Consider the following 27,352-nt stretch of genomic DNA (forward strand, 5'->3'; position numbering starts at 1 on the left):
TCACCTAGTTTTCTTGGTTAATCTTGCCAGAGTTTTATCAGTTGTTTTGATCCTTTCAATGAATAGTCTTTTGGCTTCATCAATTTTCCCTGTTTTTTTTTTTTTTTTTTTTCTATTCTGTTTCATTGGTTTCTGCTCTGCTCTTTATGATTAAGAAAAAGGAATTTGGGGCTAATCTACATGTTCTAATTAGGGCTGGCTTGTATGTTGGTGTGACTTGTGGTCCCCCCATCCCCAAAGCCACAGCAATCTGCCTTCTGTGGGTCATTTGAGAATCTGATGAAAGTCCTAGATGTCCCCAAGAACACACACAAGGACACACTCAATTTCACACATAGATTTAGGCAGTCCACAGGTGTCAGGCTCAGAACTCGCAGCCTAGAGCCCGAATCTGACAGTGTCAGCTCCCATCGTTCCCACTCAAGACAAGCAGTTTGCTCTGGCAAAATAATCAAGTGATAAAAAACAGAAAGGTAGAAAAAACCCACAGGCCTGGAGGAATTTTCAATTTCATCAAGCCCTAGTATTTTGCCATCTCTGTATTTTTCATCCAAAGCACTTTGCTGGCACCATGCCAGCTGAGTACTGCGTTTTACCCCGTGAGATTCTTTAGGGTAGAGACGGTCCAGCGCACTTCTCGCCCCGTCTGGCCTGAGAGATGCTTAATAAAGGCTTTCTGCCTTCAATTGGCCACTTTCGGCTACTTTTTGACCCTTGACCTCGCTTCAAAAGAGATTTCGGGGGACAGGCCCTAGCAGGCGCCCACCAGCATCTGTGAGCCGTATCCGGGACAGCCAGGGCTGTGCTCAGACACCCTCCCTCCCACGTCTCCCGGTTCCGAGGCGACCCTCGGCCTTCGCGAACTCCAACCCCAGCCTTCAACCCCTCCCAGGTCAACGCCACGGCCTCACCTCCCCGCACTTGCTTCCCGCCCCCTCCACTTGACGGGCGTGTCCGCGGACCAATGAGCGAGCAGTAACCACCCCTGGGGCGGGGCCGAACGAGAACCAATCCCCGCTCCGGGGCCCGCCTGGGTCCAGATGGCCCAATGGGCGGTGGCGGCAGGGTTCGCTGAGGGGACGGGGCTGGTAGGCTCGGCCAACGGGCGTGCACGTCGGCGCCGCGAGGGGCGGGCCCGCGGCGGGCGTGCGGCGGAGAGGCGGTGCAGGGCGGGGGAGGAGGTAAACAAGATGGCGGCGGCGTATCGGGCGCGGAAGGGGGAGGAGGCCCGGGGCGCCCGCGACTGAGGCGGGGCGCGGCGGTAGCGGCGGCGGGCGCCGGCCGGCAGAGCGGCCGCTTTGCATGGGCTGGGCCCCCGCGCCGCCCCGCCTGCTCCACGCGCGCGGCGGCCGCGGCGCGATACGCGCCGCCCGGGCCCCGGCAACTCCGGGAACCCCGGTCCGGGGCCTGCGGCCTGCGCCGCCTCGGCTGCCCGGAGCCCCGCGCGCCCCGCTGTCCGCGACCGACGGCGTTCGGGCGGAGAGCGAGCGCGGGCTGCCGTTTGGGGCGAGGCGCCCGCCGGGCCCGCGCGGTCGCTGGGTGTCCCGGGCCGGTGTGCGGGCGCCCGGGCGACGGCTGGTTTGGACGAGCCTTGCTCCTTGCAGCCGGCGGGCCCCGGGCAGCCCCGGCGCTGGCGGGAGCTGGCCGAGCTGGACGAGCTGGACGAAGGTGCCCCGCGCGCTCCGGATACGCACCTGCCGGCGTCCCGGGCGCCCCAGACGGCGGGAAACGCCCCCGAGCTGCGCGCCCTGCTCCCGGCAAAGCTCACCTGTCCAGCTCTGGAAGCCCCAGAGCTGGCCTGCGCGGGACCCCGGGCGCGCGCCATGGCCCGCTGGTAATGGACGGCGCGGAGAAGACTCGGCCCGGCCGCGTCCGTGTTCGTTCGAGGGTCTAAAGTCCCTGGAGGATGACCTAGCACTTCCCGGCCCCACCGGCCTCCCGAGGGCCCCCGTGGACGCGCCTGCCCGCCCCGAAGGTCCGAGGTCGGGCGGCCCCCAAACTTGGGACGCTGCGCACGCCCGGCTGCCCGGGCTCTGGACCAGCCGCGCCTTTTGAACTTACGTTCAGTACAATCGTTTCTTTTCCAAGAGGGTTTTCCTTTGTTATTTTTTTTCTTTTTCTCTTATTTTTTCGATTTTGTTGACTTTTAATTTTGGAGAAGGGAATTTTGAGGCGGGGCGGGGAGGGAGAAACAAAAGGAAGAACCGCTCCCCGCGAAGTTCACAAAGGGGATAAGGGACCGCCGGCCGGAGTCGGAGGCCTGGAGTTCAGGATGGAGGTGGCGGACCCGCAGCAACTGGGCATGTTTACAGAGGGCGAGCTGATGTCGGTGGGGATGGACACATTCATCCACCGGATCGACTCCACCGAGGTCATCTACCAGCCCCGCCGCAAGCGGGCCAAGCTCATCGGAAAGTACCTGATGGGGGACCTGCTGGGGGAGGGGTCGTACGGCAAGGTGAAGGAGGTGCTGGACTCGGAGACACTGTGCAGAAGAGCCGTCAAAATCCTCAAGAAGAAGAAGTTGCGGAGGATCCCTAACGGGGAGGCCAACGTGAAGAAGTAAGTCCGGGCTTCCTGGGTGGGGACGCGCGCCGCTGGGCGGCCCCCTTCTTCCCCCTTCCCTCCCTTCCTCTTCCCTTCTCTTCTCGGTTATTTTCTTCCGTCCTCCGTTTCCTTAAGCACCCGAGTCGACCAGCCAGGGAGAGTCGTGGGCAACTCTTTGGGGAACTTTAGTGAAGTCAGGATCGCTCGTTGCGTCCTGCTCTCAGCCGCGGCGGGGCCCTCCTCGGAAGGGGGCGCCCCTCTCCCTCTGTGCCCTCTTAGCTGTCCGGAGGGCTCAGGTACCCGGCGGAGGCGGCCAGCGTTGGTTTGGCTTCGGAAAACCAAAAGCAGTTGGGTTCGGAAAGGGCTCTGCCTGCCGCCAGCAGGTTTCGTCCCAGCGTGAGGCTGTTACTAGGGCCGGGACACGCCATTTGTTTACCTTGTTGGAGGGGGACGCTGCGGTTGCCAAAAATAATTGTTTGCACCGGTTTATCAGTCTGCAGAGGGGAACTTGGCCTTTTCTCACTCGCCTGGGATGTGCCACAGGACACATCCACGACTTGCAGGCTTGGTGGCTCCTGAGAAGTGGGGGTCGGCTTGTGTCCAGGCGAACTTTTTACACAGATTTTTTTCAGGCGCTTGTCTGGCCATAGGCATCCCCAAGGCGGTGGGAGCCCTGCCTCCGTCCTTTATGCTAGTTCTGGAAGGGGACACCCTCTCCTTATCTCTGCTGCCTGGGGATCCCACCCTACCCCAGCCCAAGGCTTTATCTAACGGGCCAGGCGGCAGGACTGGCTGGTGACCTTGGCAGGTCCTGGGAGTGCTGCTCCCTGATCACTCTCACCCCTCCCCCCAGCCCCGCTGCTCTCCGGGCAGTTTGACAGTGAGCGCCCAGCTGCTTTTGTCTGCTGTGGGACACCTGGAGAGCAGGGCAGTGGGGCCAGACCGGTTGCAGACCGTGCCCCAGCCATGGACCCCCAGCAACGGCAGGACCAGGCGTCCCAGAGCCAGCCCAGCCAGTTCTCTGTGCACATCTGCCACCTGCATGGTGAGGGTTAGGCAGGGGCCACCAGTGTCCTGGGTGAGACAGGCCAGGTGACAGTGGGTGCCAGTGCCCTCCTGCAGGCTAAGTTAGGCCACACTTCTGATCCAATCCCCACTCCCTGTTTCTCTGAGTCACCTTTTCTTCTTAATCCAGAAGTGTGTGGGGAAGAGGTGACCCTCGGGCTACCAGTTGGCCACCGCTGTGGTTTGAGGGCCAGTGGGCTTCTGGATGCTGCTGGCAGAAAGGGAACCCCCCCACACACACATTCTCTCCAGGGCTGGTCCTTGTCCTCCTGGCTCCTCTTAGGCCTCATTCCTTGGTCTGTCCCAGGAGTGGGGTGCTGGACTCTTCCAGCCTGGACAAGCCCTCCTGGATGGAGTTGGCGCAGGTCGCCCTAGTGTCTGGTGCCTTATGCTCTGCTGCATCCCAAGCTGGGAGGGGCCAGGCTCATTTCCAGCACCAATTGATGTTTGGTTAGGGCCACCCCAGCCACTGCTGGCCATCCCGGGGGCTTCAGAGAAAGTGGGGCACCCGGAACATCTGCAGATGCCCCACCCTGAGATGAGGGAGAGGTGTCAGGTGGGTGAGTGCCCAGTTCTTCCAAAGGGTGACGCACACCTGAGGTAGCCCCTCCCCATCTGCAAATGTATGTGCCCAAGGTCAAGTTACAGGGCGATCACCACCCAGAGATTCCCTCCTGCTTGGCCATCCGACGGAAGATCACGGCTCCCAGTTCTGGTTTCCTGAGCCATCAGCTGTGGTCTCTGGAACTGTGAAGACAGTGTCCATTGGAGGAAGCCTTGGGGAGACTGAGCCTGGGGAGGCAGGGTGGTTGGCATCCACAGCGGCCTGGGGGTTGCTGTGAGGTGCCACAGCTGCAGGGTCGGGCCCTTTTGTCCGTCTCAGCCCCAGAGGCACAGGTCTTCCCCTCTCGGAGCTCAGCTCTGGCCCCGTGCCGGCTGGCCACCTGTGGGCTGGTGCTGGGAGGGCCTGCTGGGTATGTGCCTTCAGGTTAGAACCCCCGTGCCTCCTTCCTGAATGTCATGAGGGCGAGCCCTGCTCTGAGTGCCCTGTTCCCTTGTCCTGAATCCTGACGATATGTGCTGGACTGTTCTGTGCGGGCATTCAAGCAGGGCCCCAAGATCCAGGCTTCTGGGTCAGCCTTGCTGGCAGGCAGCTACAAAGAAGAAAAAAGGCTCCTTTGTCTTGGAGAGACTTAATAAACTCAACTCCAGACTCTTCTCATGGAGTGAAGTGTCCAGAACTTTCCAGACAAGCCTCAGGAGTCCCGCAGCTCCAGTTGGGATGGACGCATTCCTTACGAAATGCAGTGTGTGACAGAGGAAGTCTCCCCTCCTGTGACTCCTCCCAGGAGGGCTGCTGTGGTTTGTGCTTGTCCCTCTTTGTTCTTTTTTTTTATGTGTGTAAGTCTCTCAGTCATGTCTGACTCTGCAACCTTATGGACTGTAGCCTGCCAGGCTCCTCTGTTCGTGGGTTTTCTACTGGAGGGTATTGCCATGCCCTTCTCCAGGATCTTCCCGACCCAGGGATGGAACCTGGACCCCCTGCATTGGGAGCTTGGACTCTTAGCCACTGGACTGCCAGGGAAGTCATGCTAACTTGTTCTTGTTGTAAAATAGGAACATTCAGAAAAGCATCAAGAAGTGAAAAAGAAAGCAGTTGTCATTTTAACACTGACACCTTTGAACTTCTCTTTACCAATCCAAGGACCTTTGAATGAAAAGGGTCATTTTCCATATAAGTTGTATCTGCTTGTTTTTCCGGTCAGCCACAGAGGCCATGCTGGTGCCTCCCTGGCTGGGAGCAGCCCTGGGGCTTCATGCCTGTACAGATGGTGGGTACACACCCCTCTGCCCTGACCCCTGGGAGGGCAGATGGGCCCAGCTTACAGGATTCTCACCTGTCACAAGGTCCTATTCTTTGTGAGCTTTTCCATCAGCTGTTGAGAAGCAGGGACAGTCTCCATGCTCCCGCCCCACGTTCCCTCTGTGAGAGGGCAGCTCAGGGCCTGTGCCTGCTGTGTGCCTGATGCATGTGCTCGGTGAGCTGTGCAGAGCCGGGACTGGCAACTTGGGGCCCTGCCAGCCTCCTTCTTTATCAGTGTTCCTGGTGCTCCTGCCTTGCGTCCTGGCCCAAGTGCCCAGTGCCAGTCTCCAGGCCAGCAGTGGTGACTGGTGGGCTCTTGGACCCGAGAGTGAGTACTTGGGATTGTAGCTTAGCCTGGACTTTCCTGGCCCTCGTTCCCATCCCAAGTGGCCTCTGCCAGGTCCTGGCATCTGCTGGTACCCCCACTATCCAGGTATTGGTAAAGCTTCCTCCCTGAGGCCACCTGTCATCACTAGGGCACAGCTGCTCCTTGAGGCACCCAGGATCTCATTGCACGTCCTGACTTAGGGGTGACTATATGCAATGGAGCCCAGGGGCCATGGGGACAGCCCAGGCTAGAGCATGGGGGACGCTGGCCCCTCACCCAGAAGCCTGTTGGAAGTCACAGCCCAGTCGCCCATCATCATGTGTCTACTACACAGCTGGAGGTGGCATGTTCTCTGAACAGCTTTAGTGAGACACGTTTTACATGATTTGAAACTCAGCTGTGAGCAGGTAACTCAGGGTCAGGTACTTTCCTGGAGAGTGCGACCACAACCTATCTCTAGTTCTGGAACAGCCCATGTCCGAAAAGGAAGCCCCATCCCTGTCATCAGTTACCCCTGCTCCCCCTCGCAGCCCCTGACAACCAGGAACCCACTCTCTGTGGATCGGCATGTTCTGGACGTTTCCCATCAGTGTAATCACACGCTATGTGTTCTGTGTCTGCTCCTCTCGTGTTCTCAGGTGCATCCACATGATAGCGAGTGTCAGAGCTTCTGATGCTGCCCGTGTGTGTGGGGGGATGTGTATCTGACCCCATCAGTGGATGTGTGGGTCATCCCCTCCTGATGCCCGTGGGTGTGTTGTGTGGACGTGTGTATCCATCCTTAGCAGTAGACGTGTGGGTTATCTACTCCTGTTGCCCCTGTGTGTGGACATGTGTATCCATCCCCATCAGTGGATGCATGGGTCATCCCCTGTTGATGCCCATTAGGAATTGTGGTGCTTGGCAGTTGTGCGAGCACGTGTTGTGTTGAACTTCACTTTTCTTGAGTTTCTCCTCATTTTCGTCTCTTGCCCCTCGCCACATGATTGAAAGCATCAGCAGAAGGACCAAGGGGTGAGGGGGTCTTGCTCAGTGTCCCTCGGCCAGAGCAGCCATCACCCCTTCCTTGCTCTCTGTGGACCCGTCAGCATCTAGAGGGAACGAGGTGGCCGGTCCCGGGGCCCTGAGGTGGGTTGCCATGGGGGCAGCTGCACTCTTCTGTGAACTCCAGTGCTTTAGGACCCGGCTCTTTCATTGCCCTCCCCTTGTGGGCGGTCAGCGAGCCCACCCCAGCTCCACTCTGCTCCCAGCACCACAGGCAGGTCCCTGCGATGCCCGCCCTGAGCAACTGCGGCTGGACCGGAAGGCTTGCTTCCTCTCATTTCACTTCCTGCATCCTGGCTGAGCGCCCGGCTTTCCTCTTTCTTTAAATAATGTTTTTCTTTTTCTCTGGCCAGTGGTGCTATTCCTAGGTGACGAGAACATCTCGGCCCCTGCAGTGCATGTTTCAGGGATCCTCCTGCATCCCCTCACCCACTCGGAGTGTGTGTCTGTGCTGTCTCCGCTGCAGTCCTGGCCTTGTGGGTGTGCAATTCTCTTCTCATAGAGTTTGACACCGTGACCCCTTCCCTGGTGGTGTTGCCCCTTCCTTGGTGTTGACATCGGGCTCACTCACTTCTCAGGAGGCTGATGGGGATGGTCACCTGAGCTGTCCCTATGCCTCAGGAGTTTGGTCTGCACTGGGCCCTGTGTCCCATCCCCGCCCCAGCCTGCGGGCTCTCTATTGAGTTTGCCGCCATGTGCCGCTTTCCCCTCTGGGCTGCAAATCCCGTCCCCGTGGTGGGTGCCCTTGCTGGCCAGTTACCTTAGCAGACATCAAACACTGAGGGAGCTGCCCCAGGACCCCTCCCTGGGGCCCTCTCTCCTGGCACCTCTGCAAGGAGCTGCTTTGTACTCCGACCAGGCAGCACGCGGCAGAGACCCCAGACGCCTCGTCACTACTGTCAGGACAAAGGCTTCCATTTGGGCGGCCTGGGGTGTCCACCTCTCCGTCGGATAGAAGGGGTGGAGAACTTAAAGGCAGGGGAGGGGCCCTGAGTCACCACAGTTGAGCTCTGGCCCTGGGGAGCCGGCAGCAGGCTGGGAGTCAGAGCTATGAGATGATGGGGGAAGGAAGCCTGGGAGCACAGGGCCACTGCCAAGGAGTGCTGGTGGGCCTGGAGCGTCTGAGGGGACCCCCAGGACAGGGTGCCCACGGACCCAGTGCCTGGCCCACAGCAGCCTGGGAAGGCCTGTTGCAGGAGTGAGTGGGACCTGCTGGTCCACAGTGGGCCCAAGCTGGGCAGGCTGAGGGAGGCCCTGCCAGAGGCAGGCTGGGGAGTCTGCTCCCACCCACCAGGACTCACCATACTGCCTTGTCCCCAGGGACACCCAGAGATACTGGGAGACATCGTGGTGGTTGTGTCACGATGTAGGGGGACTCCTCACATCAGAGTCTGCTCCCCACGTACCCACAGAGCCCGCACAGCCAGGGTCAGTACCCAGGTGGAGCTGCCGTGTGTGTGGTCCCTGCTCACCCTGGTGGCCAGATGATGTGAACCCGGGGCTAAGCCTCTGAGTCACCTCCCCCTGCTTCAGTTCAGAGGAGAATTTAGATGTGCATCCTCTTGGCCTAGAGGGGACCCTGGGCAGGGACGGAGCAGCCAGTGGGCTTGCAAGAAGCCACTGTGAAGCTGTGTTTCCTCCTGCAAGTGGAGGGCCTCCTGCGCACTGGCTCTAGGAAGTGGGGGCTCTGAGTGCCGGGCCATGATCCGCGTGGAAGGAGGACCTCCACTATGAGGGCCCAGGATCGTGCACTGGTCTGTGAGGGTGGGGTGTGGGTTTTCTGGAATAGGCGACCTTTTCATGAAATGTGGACAGTGGGAGGGGTGGGAGCTGAGTCTCAAGAGGGCGGGCCCTCACCTGCCCTGATGTTCTTATGTATCACGCATGGGCTTCCTGGTGAGAACTTTACAAAACCTTTATTGAGGTATTACTCACATATCATGCAGTTTCGTGGCACTTGGTATCTTTTTAGTAATGGTCATCTCTGTGTAGGTCCAGGACATTCCATCACCCCAAAAAGAAGCCCTGTCTCCTCTGTCACTCTATCCCCTCCCCAGCCCCTGACAACCAGGAACCCACTCTCTGTGTCTGTGGATCAGCCTGTTCTGGACGTTTCCCATCAGTGGGATCACACCCTGCGTGTCCTGTGTCTGCTTCTCTCACTGAGCATCGTGTTCTCAGGGCCCGTCTATGTGGTAGCAAGTATCAGGGCTTCTCTCCTTTTCAGGGCTGAGGGATGCTCCTGGGTGTGGAGGGACACTGTGTCCACCCTTGGGCTTCCATGCCATGGATGGTGCTGCCATGAGCACATGTGCACATGTCGCATGTTCTCAGTCCTCCAAGGCACATACCCTGAGTGAAGGTGCTGGGTCAGTTGGTGACTGTTCGGCGTTCTTCGAAGCCGTCTCACAGACCTCCGACTTTTCCCCCTTTACTACCACCGGCTCCTGCAGAGAATCCTCAGAGCTGCACTGGCAACGGGGTGGGGGTGGGGGTGGAGAGGGCTGTCTCTGGAGTCCCAGCTCCCACACCCCTTGTGCTGCCCCTGTGCGCCCTTGCTGTGGTCTCCATGCATCTTCAGTCCAAGTGTTGGATGTTCCTGGTCTTGTTGCTGTGTTGAAGCCCTGCTGGGCTCTGGCAGACCTGGCACCCTCCATGCGGTGCCCTCCACATGTTGGGTGTGCCCGGGCTGCCGGGACTCGACTGACCACCCGTCCTCTCTCCAGGGAGATCCAGCTGCTGAGGAGGCTGCGGCACAGGAACGTCATCCAGCTAGTGGATGTGCTGTACAACGAGGAGAAGCAGAAGATATATCCTGCAGGGGGTGGGGAGCTGGGCATGTCCCCACGGGTGGGTGGGCATATTGGCAGTCTGCTTGGCCTTCCCCTTTCCTCTTGAGCTGCGACTCCCAGAGGCCAGGTCTAGGGGCCTGGGGTCCTGCTGAGGGGTCTATCTCTGACCTTTTAGATGCAGAATTACTGGGCTTTTCACAAAGAGGTGTGGCTGGGGGGCCTCGACCTGACCCTGGCTCCCACCCTTTCTCACTCCCTCCCCACCCCCCCACTATTCCAGCCTTCTCTTCCCCAGGGCCCCTGGGCCTCTATCCCTCACTCCCCTTGGGGGCGAGGCTTAAGCTCCTCCTTGGGATGGAACAACCAGGGGCCTTCATGCTGGGCTGTGTGGCCTGAGCCCGGAGGCGGCACAGAGCTCCACAGGAAGGCGCTGGAGGATCTGTGGAGAGGTGGGGATCCACTGCAATGCCCATGATCCCTCCCAAGTGCTCCTACTCACTCCTCTGGTGCAGCCCCACCCCCAGCATTTGTCTGTGTCCCAGGGCCTGTCCTGTCCAGAGCGGGGTGCTTGCTGCGTATTTTCCTTAGCACGGCCCACGTACATGGTGATGGAGTACTGCGTGTGTGGCATGCAGGAGATGCTGGACAGTGTGCCAGAGAAGCGCTTCCCTGTGTGCCAGGCCCATGGGTGAGTGAACTCGAGCCCCGCCACTGCCCCCGCCCCTGCAGGTCACTCAGGGCCAGGGCCTTAAGGGACCTGGTCCTGTGTTCAGAGAGGTTATTCTGAGCACGAGTGAGATGGAAGTTCAAGTGTGTTTTAAAACTCAGGGCTTTGGCGCCCAGTTTGCGACTGTGTACCCTGGCTGCTGTGCATGCCCTGTGACAGCCCACTGGCTCCTCTCTGCACACACACTGCCCTGCATGCCCGTTGCCTGAGGCTGTGAGGCCTCCTGGTGCTGGGGGAGCCCCTGACTGGGCCTCACTGCCCCAAGGCCAACTTCTCCTGGAGAGTCAGCCCCCAGTTGCTTGGAGGACCAGCTGGCCTGTGGTAGGAGGGGACGGGGGGCAGGGGCGGTGAGCAGCATGGCTCTTTCCAGGCCAGAGACTAGGGTGACAGCACAGCCCAGGTGGCTGGCCCTGGGTGGTGGTCACAGAGCTGTGCCCGCAGGTATTTCTGCCAGCTGGTGGACGGCCTGGAATACCTGCACAGCCAGGGCATCGTGCACAAGGATATCAAGCCCGGCAACTTGCTGCTCACCACTGGTGGCACGCTCAAGATCTCTGACCTGGGTGTGGCTGAGGTGCGTAGGGGGGCCCGGGGCGGACGGGGTACGGGGTCCAGTCCCTGGGGCCATTTCCTAAGGGCTACCTGGCACTGCCACAGGCACTGCACCCGTTTGCTGAGGATGACACGTGCCGGACCAGCCAGGGCTCTCCAGCATTCCAGCCACCTGAGATTGCCAATGGCCTGGACACCTTCTCTGGCTTCAAGGTGGACATCTGGTCAGCTGGAGTCACGCTGTAAGTGCCCTGGGCCTGGTGCCTTTAGCCCAGGGTCCCTCTAACTCACCCAGCCCAGCCCCAGGCACTCGGTTCAGACTCCAGGCCTTCACGACCTGCCCCTCCTGGCAGGTCCCCTATGTCTGGGGAGGCCACGGTCAGGAGGCCTGTGGGGAGGGGCACATGCACTGGGACCAGTTGTCCTCTTGCCCACCTCGGCCTTGTGCTGGTGTTCCCCTGCGCGAGTCACCCATCACTGTTCGGGCGAGGCTTTCTGTCCTGACTCCTGGGCCTGAGTTCTTAAAGATACCACAAGTCGCCAGTGATGCTTGGCTCCGACCCAGACTGCCTTGCATCTATCCCTCTATAAGCCCGGCAGCAGCGAGGGGGCCTGTGTTCTCCCGCCCAAGGCGAGTTGGTGCTGCAGCCCCGTGAGGCAGCCAATGGTCTGGGCAAAGAGGCATCCGTTTTATTCCACTGAGAGCTCACTGACAGATGTCCCCTGACCCATCCTGTTAGAGCGCGCAGTCCAGTGGCTTTCCGTGTCTTCACAGTGAGCCAGCAGCACTGTGTGTTCCAGACCATCGTCCTCACGTCCGATCCCTGCAGGGGGTGGGGTGTGTGTGTGTGTAGTGGGGGTGGGGGAGTGTGGCAGAGGCTCCAGGGCCACAGGGCAGGCTCTGACTGGTCTGTCCTCCTGGGTCACAGCTACAACATCACAACAGGCCTGTACCCATTCGAGGGCGACAACATCTACAAGCTGTTTGAGAACATCGGGAAGGGGGACTACACCATACCGGGGGACTGTGGGCCCCCACTCTCAGACCTGCTCAGAGGTGAGGCCTTCAGGGTGAATGCTAGGCTGTAGGTGTGGGGGCTCCCGAAGGTCTTCCATAGACCACTGGCTTCTTGAGAGCTGAGCCATCTCTGTGCTGCAGCCGCCTGCACCACCGCGCCCCCCCCCCCCACCATGGGAGGTGGGCACAGCCTAGCCAGGCTTGGAGAGCAGCCCGAGTGGAGCATGGGAGGGGTCGCTGGCTCCTTTGGGCTCTGCCACCTGCCCTGGGTCTTGGTTCCACCCTGTCCTGATTACCCATCCCTAGGGGAAGTAACAGTGAGTGGGGGGGTCTCCTGCAGGACCTCTTTCTGCTGCAGTTCCCAGGATGCTCAGCAGGTGGCACTGCCCCCCCCCCCAGGAGCCTGACCCAAGGTGGCCCCCATAAAGCCACACCAGCATCCTGGGGTTTGGCTGAAGTTAGTGTTTTATGTTTTTGTACACCACACGTGGCTTATGGGATCCTACTCCCTGACCAGGGATTGCACCCAGGTCCACAGCAGTGAAAGCACAGAGTCTTCACTCCTGGACTGGCAGGGAGCTCCCTGGTGAAGCTAGTTTTGATGATACAGCACATCCAGGATATTGCCTGTGTGACTGGTACCGTCCTAGGTCCTCTGCCCGCAATCCCGGGGCCTTGTGTAACTGACCTGACGTTCGGCTTGTGCCGGACACCTAATCCGTGCTTTAGCCTGTATGTGGCCTACAGATGAACAAGCAGCTTCACAGTCCTGCGTGGCTCCGGAGCCTCCTGATGACGGAGTCACGCCAGTTCTCTGGTTGTTAGTGAAGGTGAAGTGAAGCTGAGCAGCTGCAGTTCAAGTGCTCTGCAGTGGTGCAACCCAGTCCCGCCCTCCACATCAGGGTCACCCTGGCAGCCAGGCACTGGGCTCCCGCCCTCCCAGGGTGTTGTTGGAATGTGGGAGGTGGCAGCCCCACAGACTCAGACCTGGCCCTCCCTGCCCAAGTGTTCCTTGAAGGCTCACAGCCCAACCCCCCACCACACACCCCCAGCCTCCCCCAGCTCTAGCAAGGACTGATGTTTTAGACCTTCTTCATCGAGGACTGATGGGTTGGAATTCTCTCAGTTTTAAGCTTTCTTTGCTCCAGTGACACAGATGATGACCTGTTATTGCCTTCACACTCATAAAACACTTGAAACAGTCCCAAGTTAGGGGGACTTCCCTGCTGGTCCTGTGGTTACAACTGCAAGTTCCCAATGCAGGGGGCCCTGGCTCGATGTCTGGTCAGTGAACTAGATCTCATGCCTCACCTAAGACCCAGTGCAACGAAATAAATAAGAAGCAGCCCCAAGTCTGGCTGATGAGATGGCGGAGGGTCTTGGTTGTCCCTGTCCCCCAGGTCCAGGCAGTGTCCTGTCCTCTCTGCCTGGGCCTGCCTAGAGGTCTTGCCTAGCTGGGTGGCAAGCCTCCTGCCCACAGGTCTCTGGAACACCACCCCAGCCCTGCCTTTGCTCTCCCACAACAGGGCTGTGACCATGATCTTTCCTCTTCTGCACCACTCAGGCTCAGCTCTGAGTGCCAGCATCCCAGAGTTACACTTTTCTGAGAACAGAGCCACCTGCGGGGGGCGGTGGTTGGGGGGTGGCGGGCAGACAGGGACTGTGGGCTCTGCACCCCTGTAGCCCTGCCACCTCAGGGCAGCCCAGCAAGACCTATGGGCTGCCTTGCCCATTCTGCATGTCCGGGTTCCAGGCAAAGGCCTTCACACAGGTTCTAGAGTGTGTCCCCCTGGAGGCCCCTGGTTCTCCTGCTGCCGCCTTGGGGATTTGGGGTTCCGGCAGGAATTGCCAGTCACAGGCTTTGCTGGCCAGAGCCGGGTGGGCACTGCAGGGTCGACCCCTGTGCTTTGTCTTCCTGGGACGTGTGGACAGGTTCAGGATCCCTGGGGTGGGCTCTTGTCCTGTGTTCCAGCCTGCTCCGGTCTCCTTCCTGACCTCGCTTTGCAGCGGGGGCGGGGCTCCGCTCACATGCGCCACGCCCTCCGCCCCCACCCCTCCCAGGCAGGGGCGGGGCCTCTGCCCGCGCTGACCCCGCCCCCGGCTGGTCTCCTGGCAGGGATGCTGGAGTATGAGCCGGCCAAGCGGTTCTCCATACAGCAGATCCGGCAGCACAGGTGAGTCCCTGGCCCGGCTGGGTGCTGGAGGGGGAGGGTCGGGTGCAGGGGTCTTGCCGGCTCAGTCTTTCCTGTTGGCCCCACCCTTCTCCATCTCTGCACGCCACGTAGTTCTCTGTGGGAATTGAGGGTGGTCCCGTGTGGGGAGCCATCCTGGACACCCTGATGCCCTGCTCCCACAGCTGGTTCCGGAAGAAGCACCCACCAGCTGAGCAGCCGGTGCCCATCCCGCCCAGCGCGGACTGCAAGGACCGGTGGCGGGGCATGACAGTGATGCCCTACCTGGAGGACCTGCACGGCTGTGCTGACGACGTGGACGACGAGCTCTTCGACATTGAGGACGACGTCATCTACACTCAGGACTTCACAGTGCCGGGTGAGCCCCGATCGAGGGGAGGGCCGGGGGCTCTGCCCAAGGGTCCAGTGGCCCTCTTGGCGCCAGTGCCCTGCTGATGCCTGGCCTTCTTCCCCAGGTGGCGAGGAGGCGTCTGAGGCAGGGCTTAGAGAGAGAGGCCCACGGGAGAGCCCGTGCTCAGAACTTTCTGGAGAGGAAGCTGAGGCCAGGGCCTTGGAGGAGCTCCAGGCAGAGCCCAGGCCCTAGTGTAGCACCGCCCTGCCCGCACCCTGTGCACTGCGGGCTCTCGCTGACCCTGCCCAGGGTGTGAGGGAGGCTGGGCCACTGCCCCGCCACCGCGTCCGTGGTTCTGTGCTGCCCCAGGGCTGGTTCCACTGGCTCCGCATAAAGGTCTGCCTGCATCGCACGTGAGGTCCTGCTTGCCTCCTTCTGGCTCGTCGGCCAGGACTTAGGTGTTGTCTGTAGAAAGAGCCTGTGTGCAGGGTGGCCTGTGGGCACGGACCCAAACTCCCAGGACATGTCAGGCCTCTGGTGCACATGGTGGCTGGCTGTAGCCATTTCCCACTGGGGTCTTGGGGTCAGGTCAGAGACCCTGTGCTGGGAAACTCGGCCACAGCCCAGTCCAAAGTCAGGCCTCCTGGACCTCTGTTCCTGGCAGGATAGGATCAAGGTGTTCTTTTGGGAGGCACTGGGGCTCTGGGACAGGTGTCTGGCTGGCTGAGTGTGGACCCTGCTGGGCCCCCCCAAGGCCCGCTGGGCACTGACTACACGCTGTCCCTTAAGGCCTATGCCAGAGGCCTGGGCTACTTTTCCTTGGTGTGGAATGTTTGTTCAAGAGCAGTTGTCTGGGCCCAAGCTAGACCCCTAGTCCAGAAATGTCCGTACTCCAGATGGGGGACAAGCCTGCACCGGGATCAGGCAGCTGCCCCTTGCCGAACTGCCCTAGGCCAACGGCAGGCTGTGTTGGGGCTGCTCCAGTCCCGTCTTATGATCTGCTCAGTCCTATCTCATGATCTGCTCACCAGGGTCTCCCTGGTTTGTCCCTCGTCCTGCCACCCACCCTGAGGGGTTTTGCTTGGGCCAGTGCCCTTGGTGCCTTGAGGGCAAGTGGAGCAGATTCCTTACCTGCCGGCCAACCCCCAGCTCTGGTTGCTGTGCTGGAGGCTGAACCCTGGTGGTCTGAGCAGCATTGTGGTACTCGGCGCCCTGGCACTCCCGTCCCCCATTAGAGCAGGCTCCTGACACCCGCCCACCCTGCCATGCTCTTGAGTTCTGACCTGAGTTGCTGCCTGTACACATGCCTAGGTGGCTTCCAGTAAGGTCCAGAGGCCGAGTCAGGCCCCACATGCCGCTGGTGGAAACTCACTCCTGTGTGAGGACCAGACGGGCTCGAGGCAGCTGTGGTGGTTTCCTGGTATCCACGGGAGGAGGGTGTGCTGTGGTCAGCATGGGCTCCTGCACCCCTCCCTCCCCCACCGCTCAGCAGGCACGAAGCAGGGCCCCAGGAACCAGTGAGGGCTGGCAGGCCGTGCAGGAAGGCATGGGGTATGGGAGGCGCCCGAACCTGCCTCTGTGTTCTTTTGTGCCTGGCATGGAGAACCAGGGTGGGCTGTTTCGAGAGAGACATCAAGTCTGGACGCCTGGCTTGAGTACAGCCACTTGTGTTCCACAGGGCCCAGTGGGCTCTGGCCTTCACCCAGGTGAGAGAGCTAAGGCTCGGGCCCCAGGCCTCTGGTCCTCCACCACATTCCCACTCACCTGAGTGCGGAGCCCCTCTCACAGCTGAACGGGCAGGTGAGCGTGGGCTGGGCCTGACTCTGGTCGGTTGGTTCGAAGGCCCGCCCTCCCGCTCCCTGGATGAGGCCCTGTGGCAGGTCAGATGGGACAGGTGGTGGGGGCCCTGGGTTCAGGCAGGAATGATGCAGAGTGTGTGTGCTTTGGGATCCCCAGTCAGCACACTCTGGCCCTCTCCTCTTAAGGTCAGGTTCTGGAGGAGGAGGCTGGGCGGAGTGCACAGAACCGGGTCCTTCCCAAGGCTGTGTGCGTGAATGGCACCGACACCACCCAGCTGAATACCAGGTCGAGGGCAGAGCGCCGGGCCAGCGCCGCCTCCAACCCTGCCCGCAAGGCCTGCTCGGCCAGCAGCAAGATCCGCCGGCTGTCGGCCTGCAAACAGCAATGAGGGTGGCTGCCCGCAGGTAGGATGGGACCGGGACCAGAGGGGTCAGGGGGGTGGGGCACATTGTGGACACTACTGTCTTGGTTTGTGTCACTGTTCCTGGGGTCTGGGTTGCAGTTGAAGGAAGTCACTTTCTGCAGAACACTGGCTACTTGGTGTGGGGCGGGGGCTTGGAGGGGTGTGTGTGCAGGAGGAGGGCCCCTCAAGCTGACAGGCTGTTTTGCAGACCCGAGGGGCTTGCCTCCTGTCCAGCCCAGGGCTGCTCCTGGCATTGGAGGAGTTTGGGGGGTGGGGTAGTGCAGGGGGCTGTGCTCTGACTGAGGCTGTCATTTCTCCCTGTTCCCTCCTCCCAGCCCTGACCACCCAGTCCACAAAGGGCGTTTTGGGTGGGCCTCACAGGTGCTTGCACACTCATTGCCACTCAGGATATGAGCAGTGGGGTGGAGGCCTGAGGGTCCAGCCCCTGTCCATCCATGCCCCCTCTCCCTGGGAGCTGCCCCTGAAATGGCCCCCACAGAACTTACCTGCCAGTATCAGAACCGGTCAGGTAGGGTAGAAGCTCTTTGCAGGGAGGCCTGGATCTGTGGCACAAGGGCCCTGCTTAATCCCACCAGGCGACCAGAGATTCCTGGGGTGGGCCCTTGAGGCAGCGCAGCTCTCCCTGGCCAGTGGAGGTGTCTGACAGCACTGTGTGACTAGGTCTCCATTTCCCCACCCTCTGGAGGGATCCAGGGAGAGCATGCTGCCTGTGACACAGGACCTTGCTTGGCCCAGAAGTGACCCACCTGTGTCCTGGTCTTAGTCCGTCCCCAGGAGCCTGGCCTGGTCCTGCTCAGTCTTCCCATCGACAGCTGGCCTGCTGCTCACTGCCCAGGAAGGCTGCCACAGCGCCCTCTGTGCTGACTGCTCCTCTGGAAGCCAGAGGGTCCTGGAGGGCTGTGGCTGGGGGACAGCAGGGACTGGAGTCTGGCCCTCCCTCGGTAGCCGGTGGACACAACCTCCTGCTGACTGCAATCCTGTGCTGAGCCCCTTCCCCCAGCTAGGGGAGGAGGGAGAGGGCCCGGCGTGGCCCCATGCCAGCCTTCGCCATGCACTTTACGTTGAGACTACTGGTTCTCGTCCACCCCAACTCCTCTTTTTACTCTGCCACTGGTTAGCACCTCCCACACCTGGTGATGTGTTCATATCAACCACAGCCGCAGCGGGATGGGCATGATGTGCAGGCCTGCTGACCCAGATGCATGCCCATGCCCAAGGGAACCAGGCGGCCTCCTTGTGTTTGTTGTTTGGTTGGTTCCTTTTTATTTTTATTTTTTAAACAAAAAATAAAACAGGTGGATTTGAGCTGTGGTTGTGAGGGATGTTTGGGAACTATGGGTGGCAGCATGCTGTCAGGGGATCTGAGCCTGAGCCTGGGTCCCTTTGTGGGTCCCACAGTGGAGGGGCTGGCCGGGCTACCTGCTGGAGACCTGGGCCTCCTAAGCATATTTGCTTCTAGCCATGCTGGATCTCTCTGCTCTCAGCGGGAGCCCGGCCTCCCCAAATTTCCACAGGCCCTTCTGCTCAGCCGGGCCCACAGCTTCACAGCATCGTGGCTAGGGGGTGCCTCATCCCCTTATCCGCAAGATGTCTGCGCTCTCGGGTTCCCAGAAACAACCCAGAGCAAGCAAGAGTATGCAGTAAATATTTATAATCAACCAGAAAACAGAACACAAATTCCATCACTGGATGGTACACAGACTGCAGGAAGCTTCGAAAGGAGGGGCGGGGCAGGGCGACTCGGCCGCTGGCGAGGGCTGCCCCATCTTTTGGCAATAAATAAAGCTTGGGAAACTTGAAACCTTGACCATTTGGGTTTTATGTCTCAAAACACTGGTGAGTCCTGGCGGCTCTTTGGACGGAGCGGTTACGGGGCGTGCGGCCCGCTCAACATGCGGAGGGCGGGTGTGGGGTGCAGACACGGGGAAGGAGCGAGGTGGAAGGCGTGTGCAGGGCTGGGGGCGGCGGCAGCGGTTATTGCTCGGGGGTGTGTGGGGGGGGTGCGGACTGCCGCGAGCACTCGCCGCGGTGAGGTAAACGGCTTCGAAGGGTTGGTGGCTGCGGCCTCGAGCTAACCTCCTAGCCAGGGACGGCTCAATCAAGAGATTGAGCTTTGACGCCCTGCGGTCCCTGCGCTTGTGTCTTGGCGCAAATCGTGGCGCGTGCGCTTCGAGCGAATCTCGAGGCTTCATTGGTCTCTGGAAGAGGCGCTGTGCGCATGCGTATTGCGCGGTAGGTCCGTATCACACCGTCTGGATGCAAGCCCTGCGCATGCGCTTTCCGTATCTATGTGCCAGAGACGCAGCGCCGCGCACTTGGCAACCCCCGTCAACACCCCGAGGCCACAGTCTGGGGCCAAGGGAAGTTGAGTGTGGCCCTCGGGACCCCAGGGTTAGAATCCCCCACACTCCCTCTAGTCGACTCTACCAAGTGCCTGGAGGGGACTGTGCGTGCGCTCGTTGGGGCGCCTGGGGAACCGCGCTGGTGCTCCAGGCCCGCGGTCCCAGCGCAGGCGCGCCGGGGCGTCGCACCCCAGGTATGTTCGGCACCGGGGCCCCGCCGGTGCCGAATAAGCTGACGAGGTGGGCACGGGGCGCAGGCTTAGACCGGGCTGTGGTCAGGGGACGTGGGCGCGGCCGTGGCCAACGCAGGGGCCACGGCGACCGGCTGGGCCAGCCGCGGTGGGAAGAGCCTGTCGTCGAGGCTGGCCGCCAGCTTGTCCAGCAGCGCACCCGGGGTCCCAGCGCACAGGCCGGACCCCGGGCATCCACCACCGGGCTCCTCCTCGATGACGGGGATGGAGGACGTGGCCGGGTCATCACCTGCTCTGCCGTCGGGCGGGCAGTCGACACTGTCTCCGCGGCGCAGGGGTGCGCGCGCGGGGCGGGGGGCACCAGATTGGGCCGTGGATGGGGTGGGGGGCGCAGCGCGTGCTCCAGGGTCGCTGTGCTGCCGGCCCCGCTGCTGCCACTGCTTGCGTGCATGAGGGTGCGGGTGCGCGCGCGCCCTATGGCGTGCTGTGGCAGACAGGGCGTCGTCGAAGTGCGGGTCGTGGCGTAGAAACTCGTGGAACAGCGCGTCTGTCTTCTCATCGATGCTGTAGTCGCGGCGCGGAGCGCGGCGAGGCCAGGCACGCGGGCTGCGGGGACGGACGGGTGTCTCTGGTGCGGGGCTCTCGAAGCTGCAGCCCACGGTGGCCTCGCGGCCTGCACTCGTAAAGGAGGAGCGCTTCTCGGGCGCGCTAGGGGGCCCATCATCCCCCACACCGCGGCCTTCGATGCTGGCATAGCCGCTGTCCATCTGCAGCAGCTTGCGTGGTCCGCCCGTCTCTCCATCCGCCGGCCGCGGCATGGGTGTGGGTGGCGGCGAGGGCGGTGGAAAGACGGGTGCGGCGCCCCCGGAGCCCGAGCCCGAGCTGTCGCCACTGCGCACCGAGTCACGGTCGTTGCCGCTGCTGCTGTGGTCTGAAGAGGCAGCCGCGTGCAGCTCGAGCGAGGCGCGCAAACTCCAGATATCGCGGTAGATGGTCGGGGCCTGCTCGAGCCCCGCGTCTCGCTCTCCATCTGAGTCTTGTAGCTGTTCAGGCCCCGCGATGATGCCACGCTCTAGGGGGGACTCAGGGCTCGCTCCACCTGCGGCGCCCACCTCCTCGGCTGCCTCTAGCCTACAAACCAGGCCGCAGTCAGGAGGCTGCATTGGCCCCCCTTCTTCCCCCCGCCCCGCGTCCCCTCCCCGCCCCCTCCTGACCACCCTGCTTCTCGGTCCAGGACGATGGGCACAGATGGGAACCCTTTAGGCTTGGCCGGGCTGTGGAAGATGATGTTTCTGAGTGCTGCCTGTCCACTTTGGCCTGGATGCTCTTGGGTTAACCCAGAGCCGTCCTGGCGCCTGCCAGTTCAACCAGGGTCTTACAGGAGAGATGGGAGGGAGGTTCAAGAGGGAGGGGATATATGTATAACACGTATATCTATGGCTGACTCATGCCGATGTATGGCAGAAACCAACACGATTTGTAAAGCGATTATCCTTCAATTAAAAATAAATAAAATGTTAAAAGAAAATGTGACCAGGGCATCTGCTGGTAGTGCAGGGGGTTGGCCCCTCGCCCTGAAAGAGTTAAGGTTCTTCTCAGGAAATGCCTTCTTACTAAGAACTTCGTGTACCAAGGGGTTGCTGGGGTTGGATTGGACCAAGTGGAGTCCACCTGAGCCCGGACACCTGGGTGACCCCTCCAGGGGCCCCCACCACAGATTGACAGGGACCCAGGAGGAAGATAACACATAGAAAGTGTTGTGATCTCCCTGACCAGGAAGCACCCAGGACTTGGAAGCCTGCCCTGCTCCTTGGGTCCAGTTGTCCATCCTGCTGACAGGGGCCCAGAGTTTCCTGGGAGTTGCCCTTAGGCTGAGGGAGAGGGTGGCACCCCCAGAAGTGGTGATAACAGTTTCTGAGTAGCAGCTGTCCAGCCCCAGGAGCACCAGCAAGCGGGAAGTACCCTGGGTCCACAGCAGAGACCTTCACGCCCTAGGCTTCAGCAGGATGCAGGGGCCCCACCCATCCCTCAACCCTTGCCCATTCTCCCCCACTTCCCTTCTGCAGCCCATGCTGGAGAGATGGCCCCAGTGAGGCAGCCTCCAGGAAGACTGTGGAGCCAGAGGGACTCGACCGCCCGTCCTCGGGGCCACCTATGGGGGATGGGATGGGGCAGGGGCCCACAGGTCCACCCCAGCACCTCTATCTACTGAAAAATACCTGCCGAGACTGGGGGGCGGGCTGGTGGGGCTGGCCAGAAAGGGGCGGGGGCTTGGGAAGACCATGGTGTCACCCGCGCTGGCAATGTACTGGATGAAGTCCACGTGGGGGGCATCCCCTTCCTCCTGCTCCATGCTCTCACTGGCTGCCCGCTGCCGCTGGAAGTGGTGTCGCTTGGGGGAGCCTGTGTAAAGGAAAACCGACCACCTGCCTAAGCCCCTCCTGGCACCAGGCCCACTGCCCACATCTGAGCCAGGCCAGCAGACACCAGCCTGGACCAGGTGAGTGTCTATCCCACCCTGTGGTGCAGCTGGGAAACGAAGGTGCTGAGGGTCGGAAGACCAGGACCAAGCCCAGCGGCCAGGGTGGGCATGCGTGGAGGTGCCAAGGCAGCAGGCAGGTGTGGCCAGAGCAAGGACTTGTCCTGGTCATCAAGTAAGACACGGCCTGGCTGAAGGGTGAAGGTAGGGCCAAGTAAGGGACAGGGGAGGGGGAGAGGTGATGCTCTCTCCTGCCAGCTCCAGATCCCACCTCACTGGTGGGCCAGGGAAACTGGTGGTAGAGCCTCAGGGGTGGGGATGGTAGTAACCCAGCAGACAGGTTCTGCGTGCTTCTTGTGTGCATTTGCCTGTAATCACCTCTGGAATTACAGGCTCCACCTAGGCTCCCAGTGGGGCAGCAGGACAAGCCCTCCCCTCCCCTTCCCGGCCAGGAGCACTCAACCAGAAATCAGCCCTCCCTCGCCCCATGGCGCCGGAGCCTGGCTCCAACAAGGTGCTGTCCCTAATCCCCTCACCCTGCCTCTCCTGGCACTGGGACCCAGGGCAGTAAGTGCCCTAGCAGCCTGGCCCTTCTGAGCTCCAGTGAGCAGCATTGGTCCCAGGAGTTGGTGCCACACCCACCACCGCCACCCCCGACCTGCATGGCCCCTGGGTTGCGGTTTTAGAAGCCCTGTGTCCAGGGCACCATGAGGAGGGGTCTGCAGCATCAAAGGCTGACCACCTGTGGTTGTAAATAAAGTTTTACTGGCACACAGCCATACCATAGTACATGTCATCTAGCTGACTACAGCGCCAGAAACACTGTACGAGGCCTCAAGGGAGAAGCTCACTGTTGTCCGCTCTAGCTGGACAAGCCCTGGCTTTACTGGCTCACTGTGTGCAGCCCCGGTCATCCTCCTGACCAGCTTGTGGGCCAGATGCCCACTAGTGAGCAGATGATGCTGGCCAGTCTGGGGTGGGGACTGGGGACCACCTCCCCACCCGCCCCCGACGGTGCAGAGCCACCTGCTGCTCCACATCCCCCTGGGCCTCACTCCCCACCAGCGGCTGCAGCTCACCTCTTGTGTCCAGACTGGATGCCCGCTGGCTGGGCTCCAGTTTCCATTTCTTGACCTTGAAATAGGGGCTGGCCCCGTCCAGGCTAGCATGGCGCCTCAGGCGGGTGAAGAACTGCAGGACGGGGCCTGCCCCAGAGCCTGGGCCCGCCTCCCCAGGCCCTGCTGCAGCCCCCTGCACACCAGGCTTGGCGCTCCTGGCCCCAGTGTCCAGCTGTGAGAGAAGAGAGATGCTCTGAGATCCGCTAACCCCTCCCTGCTGCCCGAGTGCCCGCCTGGCTTGGGCCACTTGTCACTCACTTGGAGTGCAGAGGAAGAGCAGAGAGCTGGGGCTGGGTGGGGGCCACGCTAAACCAGGGGGGGCTGGGCCTCTCCCCAACCCCCAGACCTTGCCTGAGAGGCTCTCCAGGCAAAGGCCAGCTCTGTCTTGCCCAGCCCAGAACAGGACAGGGTAGGGGGTGTCCTGTCCCACAGCCTGGGATGGTCCTGACCATGCCCTCTCCAGCTGCTGGACAATCCTGGAGGAGGTGAGCCAAATGCACGTGGGCCCCATGTATAACCTGACCCTCTTCCTCCCGGGGCGGGGACCAGGTAGAGGCCCATAGGCTGACCCATGCTGGAGAGGGGCAGAGGACGGAGCTGGGGAGGCCTCACCGAGCTGCCTTCCCCGGAGTCACTGGAGGCCGAGGGGCTGATCCCGAAGTTGGCAGGGCCCACGGCCGAGTTGTAGGGGTCACCTGGCAGGGCGGAGCTGGGGCCCACGGAGCGGCCGGTGAGGGCCTTCCCCGGGGGCTGTGGGACAGAGCCAGGGGGGAGGAGGAAGCAGTGACAGGTCAAAGAGCATGGGTGGGTGAGGGGGCGTGCTGGACCCCCACCCACTGGACCTGGCCAGGCCCCACTTCCCAGTCTGAGGTGAGGGGCACAGCTGGGGGAGGGTGTGGGTGGGCAAGGTGGTGCCTGCTGGGTGGGGGTGGGGTTGGGGTCCCACCCCTGAGCTCCGGGCCACCTGCCACCTGACTCACCTGGAATATGGCAAGGCTGGCCTTGGGGACAACCGTGGAGTGTGGTGTGGCAGTTGCACTGGCCTCACCAGAGTCACACTCGTGAATGGTGACGATCTTGAGGGGCGGCAGGTGCAGGTGGGTGAGGCGGGCATTCTTCAGGTGGTGGAAGTCCCCCTCCGTCAGGGTGTACCTGCGCCCAGCGCGCCTGCCTGTCACCTCGGGCAAGCCGGGCCCCCACACACACTCCAGTGCCCTCTCCAGCCCCGCTGTCACTGCCCACCAGGTGCTGGGGAGGGCGGGGGCGGCAAGGCGAGTTCCCAGGTTAGCCGCTGCACTGGCCCTCCTTACCGGCGGCCCTTGTCCTGCGCCTTCCGACTCTGCTCAAACAGGGCTGCTTCATTGAAGGACACCCGGCGGCCGGTGGAGCTGGTGGACAAGAAGCGCTGGGTCTCGGTGTCCTGACCCTCCGGATCCTCCCCCCTGAACTCGGGGTCTGCGAGGAGAGCCAAGAGAGGGTGGGCCACGAGTGGGCCGGCAGGCGACTAGGGAGGGGAGAGGTTGGGAAGGGAGCACAGAGGGCCCGGCTAACCACCAGGGGCGGGGCAGGGTGGGAGGGTGGACGGGCACTCGCTCATCCGCTCACACACTCACTCACGCAGCACGCGCCTGTGAGCACCTACGCGTGGGCTTAAGGAAACAGAGATGAGTCGGAATCGAGCCGCGCCCAGTCTGGTGGGGGAGACAGACAGACACAGATGGTCAGGCGGCCCAAGGGGGGCGGCTGCGGGGTGGCCAGGTGTGGGCAGACAGGCTGGGACAGGGCCTGGAAGGGAGCCTCACCTTGGGTGGGGTGGGCACCGTTGTCCAGGTAGGTGGTGGTGGTCTTCTCTGCTTCCTCTGGGGCTCTGGGGAGTGCAGCGAGAGAGCACAGTGGGCCTGAGGACCCAGATTGGCTGCCCTCCCTGGGGCCCCAGCAGGGCTCCCAACAGGCAGCATCCCGAGCTCACTGGAGCCTGGGCACTGTCCTTTAGAAGTACGCCTGCATGCCTGCACCTGCTCTTAGGGGAGCTCTCACGCTGACCTGTCCCAGTTCCCCGAGGGGGTGGGGGAGAGGGGACTGCGCACCTGTGGAGGCGTCGGTGCGCCTCCCAGCAGCGCCTGCAGAGCAGAAGCGCACCCGACAGCACCGCGAGGGCGCCCCCGACAAAGAGCGCCATCACCACCATCAGCAGCAGATAGCTGTCCAGGATTGGGCCAGGCTCTGCCTGCGGGGCCAGCAGGTCAGGGGTCAGGGCCAGTGGGCATGACCTCTGGCAGCCCCGTCCCCCCCTTTCCCCCCATCCCTCACTCACTGTAGGGCGATCCGTGGCGTTGTCCCACGTCGTGGTCAGGGCAACCGTGGCGGTGGTGGTGGCAGCGGCGGCCGTGGCCATGGTGGCCGTGGGCTGCATGATGAGGCTAGGAGGAGGGGTGGGGGGCGGAGGCAGGGCCTGCTCAGCTCCAGCTCCCGCGTTCCCTCTCCCGTCTTCCTTCCCGGGAGCGGGAGCAGGGGCCCACACAGGGCGGTGACTCACAGAGTGGTGGTGCTGGGGGAGCCACGAGGCAGCCCCCACCGGCTCAGATCAGACCTCCATGTCCCCATCTTTGTAAAGGAGGAGGCGCGTGCGTACCAATAGCCAGCTTCCCCAGCCGGTGGGGCCAGCCCGGCAAGGTGGCGCAGGCCGGGAGCCCTGCCCAGGAGAGGGGAAACTGAGACCCGAATCAGCTCACTACCGCCAGACCCCAGGGTTCTGGGGTCCGGCCTGCCCCATCCGGGGAGAGGGAGGGGCTGCCTCGGCCCCAGGAGACGGCTTCCAAAATAGCCGGGACTCGGACCATCCGCGGGGCTGTCCAGCCAGGGGAGGGGGCGGAGAGGCCGAGCCCTGGGATCCCCAGGTCACGACTCCAGGAGGTTCAGGACTCACTCCGCCCAGCGCTAGTGGGAGTGACAAGGCCAAAGGAGGCGCATCTGTTCCCAACCCTCAAGAATCTGGTTCCCATGGTGACTGAGCTAGCAGGCCGAGATGGGGGGGGGGGGAGGGGGAGGCGGGTTGCCAGGGAGCATTGGGGAGGGGAGGGGGCGCGGGGGAGGGAGGCCTCCTACTGGGGCGGCTGGAGCCAGCCCGGGGCGGCAAGATGGCTGCTGCCGCCGCCGCCCGCCGGTGCCGGCCGCTGGCGTGCCCCCGCCGCACCCTTCCCTGCCGGAGCCGGCCGGCTCCACGTCTGCCTGACGCTGGGGGCACCGAGATAGGAAGGGTCTCAGATCTCAGCAGAGGGACTGCCTGGACGTTGCACCTGACCGCCCTCCCCAATGCGCCCTCCCGGTGGGAAGGACCGGCGGCTGCACTCTGGATTGTCAGGGAACGGAGTCTGGGGCAAGGATGACCAGCAGCTCTGAGTGGGCACTAAGCGCGGCCCCTGCCCACAGGAATGGGAGACTGTGCACAGGTTCCAGCGCCCCCAATCCATCGGGGTTTTCACCCAACTGGACGAAGGGAGGCGGGGACCGAGGCCCATAGCAGGGGAGGGGCCTGGCAAAAGCCAGGTGTCCTCGGCACTTCGGGTCAGAGGCTGGTCGCGGGTCCCCTGCATCCATGGGGGAGGGGGCCCCTCTATGTAGGTCGGGAAATGAGTTCAGGCTAGAGGAGGAGGTGGCAGAGGCACAGAGACGTTGACAGGAGACCAGGAAAGACAGTAGGAGGCCCAGGGGTAAGGGAGGTGGGCTTCTAGGGGGCAGTCGGGGACGTGAACCTAGGGCGAAGGTTGGCCACAGGCCACCCTTAAGACCCGCGGGGTCTCGGCTCCGGATCGGGCTCACCATTGCGCCCACCCCCGCGTCCCCAACCGGCCCCGGAGATGGGGATGGCGAGAAGTGAGATGCAGATAACCGACTTTGGGCTTGTCTCAATCTCGGGCTAAGCCAGGGGGCGGAAATGCCACGGCTCTGGCCGAATCTCTCAAGGGGAAACAGGCTGCGGTGGGCGTGGGCGAGGGTCCCTATCACGGGCGCTGAAGTTCGGGTGCAGAGCGCTAAAGATTGGCCCCCACGCCGACCACGGCTCCTCCGCTCTCAGCCTCCGGCCTCGCCGCCTCGCGGGCAAGGGCCGGAGATCTCTAGCCAGAGCTAGCCGTGCGGCCTCGCCCTGCCCCCCGCCCGACCCAGTGCAACCCCAGGCCCGCACGCGCCTACCTCAGCGCCGGGGTGCGCGGCCCATGGGCGGCGGGCAGGCGGCTGCGCGGCGCTCCCGGCTGGCTCCGGCGCCCGGTAGCGGCGGTAGCAGCAGGAGGAGAATTTATGAATGGAGAGCGCGGCGCGCGGGGGAGGTAGGCGCGAGAGGAGGGGCTGCACACGTGATCGCGTTGGCTGCTAGCCAGCTCCGACCAGCTCGGTGCCGCCCGGTCCCCGGCCGGCCGCCCCAACCGCACTCGCCACCGCGTCTCGCTCGCTTGCTCCGCGCCGGCCGTCGCCTCTCCTTCCCTTCCGGAGGGGGCGGGGGGCGGAGCCTACGCTCCCGGGCGCCCCCTCCCCACGCGGAG

General features: G+C 62.3%; 2 protein-coding genes across 10 annotated transcripts; one reads left to right on the forward strand and one right to left on the reverse strand.

Annotated features, from left to right (window-relative positions):
* Positions 1-1,183: 1,183 nt before the first annotated feature.
* On the forward strand, positions 1,184-18,485 carry STK11 (serine/threonine kinase 11). Of its 6 annotated transcripts, none has more exons than XM_024995118.2 (10): positions 1,184-2,562; positions 9,575-9,658; positions 10,239-10,328; positions 10,809-10,941; positions 11,025-11,161; positions 11,849-11,976; positions 14,054-14,111; positions 14,294-14,487; positions 16,451-16,664; positions 17,448-18,485. In XM_024995118.2, exons 1-10 carry the CDS (start codon positions 2,273-2,275, stop codon positions 17,668-17,670), a joined length of 1,551 nt encoding a protein of 516 aa, XP_024850886.1. In that variant the 5' UTR covers positions 1,184-2,272; the 3' UTR covers positions 17,671-18,485. The 6 variants fall into 6 exon arrangements, with proteins under 6 accessions (XP_024850886.1, XP_024850888.1, XP_024850891.1 ...); XM_024995120.2 differs by having other exon boundaries at positions 17,378-17,464; XM_024995123.2 differs by having other exon boundaries at positions 16,446-16,664; positions 17,370-17,457.
* Positions 18,319-27,089, reverse strand: CBARP (CACN subunit beta associated regulatory protein). 4 transcript variants are annotated; one of them, XM_024995114.2, is made up of 10 exons: positions 27,006-27,089; positions 25,129-25,234; positions 24,902-25,041; positions 24,617-24,681; positions 24,125-24,269; positions 23,795-23,966; positions 23,427-23,564; positions 22,776-22,986; positions 21,437-21,620; positions 18,319-20,348 (listed from the first exon to the last, which is right to left on the reverse strand). In XM_024995114.2, exons 2-10 carry the CDS (start codon positions 25,225-25,227, stop codon positions 19,286-19,288), a joined length of 2,217 nt encoding a protein of 738 aa, XP_024850882.1. In that variant the 5' UTR covers positions 25,228-25,234; positions 27,006-27,089; the 3' UTR covers positions 18,319-19,285. The 4 variants fall into 4 exon arrangements, with proteins under 4 accessions (XP_024850882.1, XP_024850881.1, XP_024850880.1 ...); XM_024995113.2 differs by lacking the exons at positions 24,902-25,041; positions 27,006-27,089 and adding exons at positions 24,432-24,505; positions 25,351-25,839; XM_024995112.2 differs by lacking the exon at positions 27,006-27,089 and adding an exon at positions 25,351-25,838.
* Between the last annotated feature and the right edge of the window lie 263 nt (positions 27,090-27,352).

The sequence above is a fragment of the Bos taurus genome, chromosome 7 (assembly GCF_002263795.3).
Source record: "Bos taurus isolate L1 Dominette 01449 registration number 42190680 breed Hereford chromosome 7, ARS-UCD2.0, whole genome shotgun sequence".
NCBI lineage: Eukaryota > Metazoa > Chordata > Mammalia > Artiodactyla > Bovidae > Bos > Bos taurus.

Bases quoted from the DNA above. Each gene is read 5' to 3' on its own strand.
- CBARP (XM_024995112.2), bottom strand. From the start codon at position 25,418: ATGGGGACATGGAGGTCTGATCTGAGCCGGTGGGGGCTGCCTCGTGGC. The intron at 25,042-25,128 runs GTGAGTGAGGGA...CTGGCCCCGCAG, and splicing joins ACGCCACGGATCGCCCTACA to GCAGAGCCTGGCCCAATCCT. The intron at 21,621-22,775 runs GTGAGCTGCAGC...TCCTTTACACAG, and splicing joins ATCCAGTCTGGACACAAGAG to GCTCCCCCAAGCGACACCAC.
- STK11 (XM_024995118.2), top strand. From the start codon at position 2,273: ATGGAGGTGGCGGACCCGCAGCAACTGGGCATGTTTACAGAGGGCGAG. The intron at 10,329-10,808 runs GTGAGTGAACTC...CTGTGCCCGCAG, and splicing joins CCTGTGTGCCAGGCCCATGG to GTATTTCTGCCAGCTGGTGG. The intron at 16,665-17,447 runs GTAGGATGGGAC...TCCTGGTCTTAG, and splicing joins ATGAGGGTGGCTGCCCGCAG to TCCGTCCCCAGGAGCCTGGC.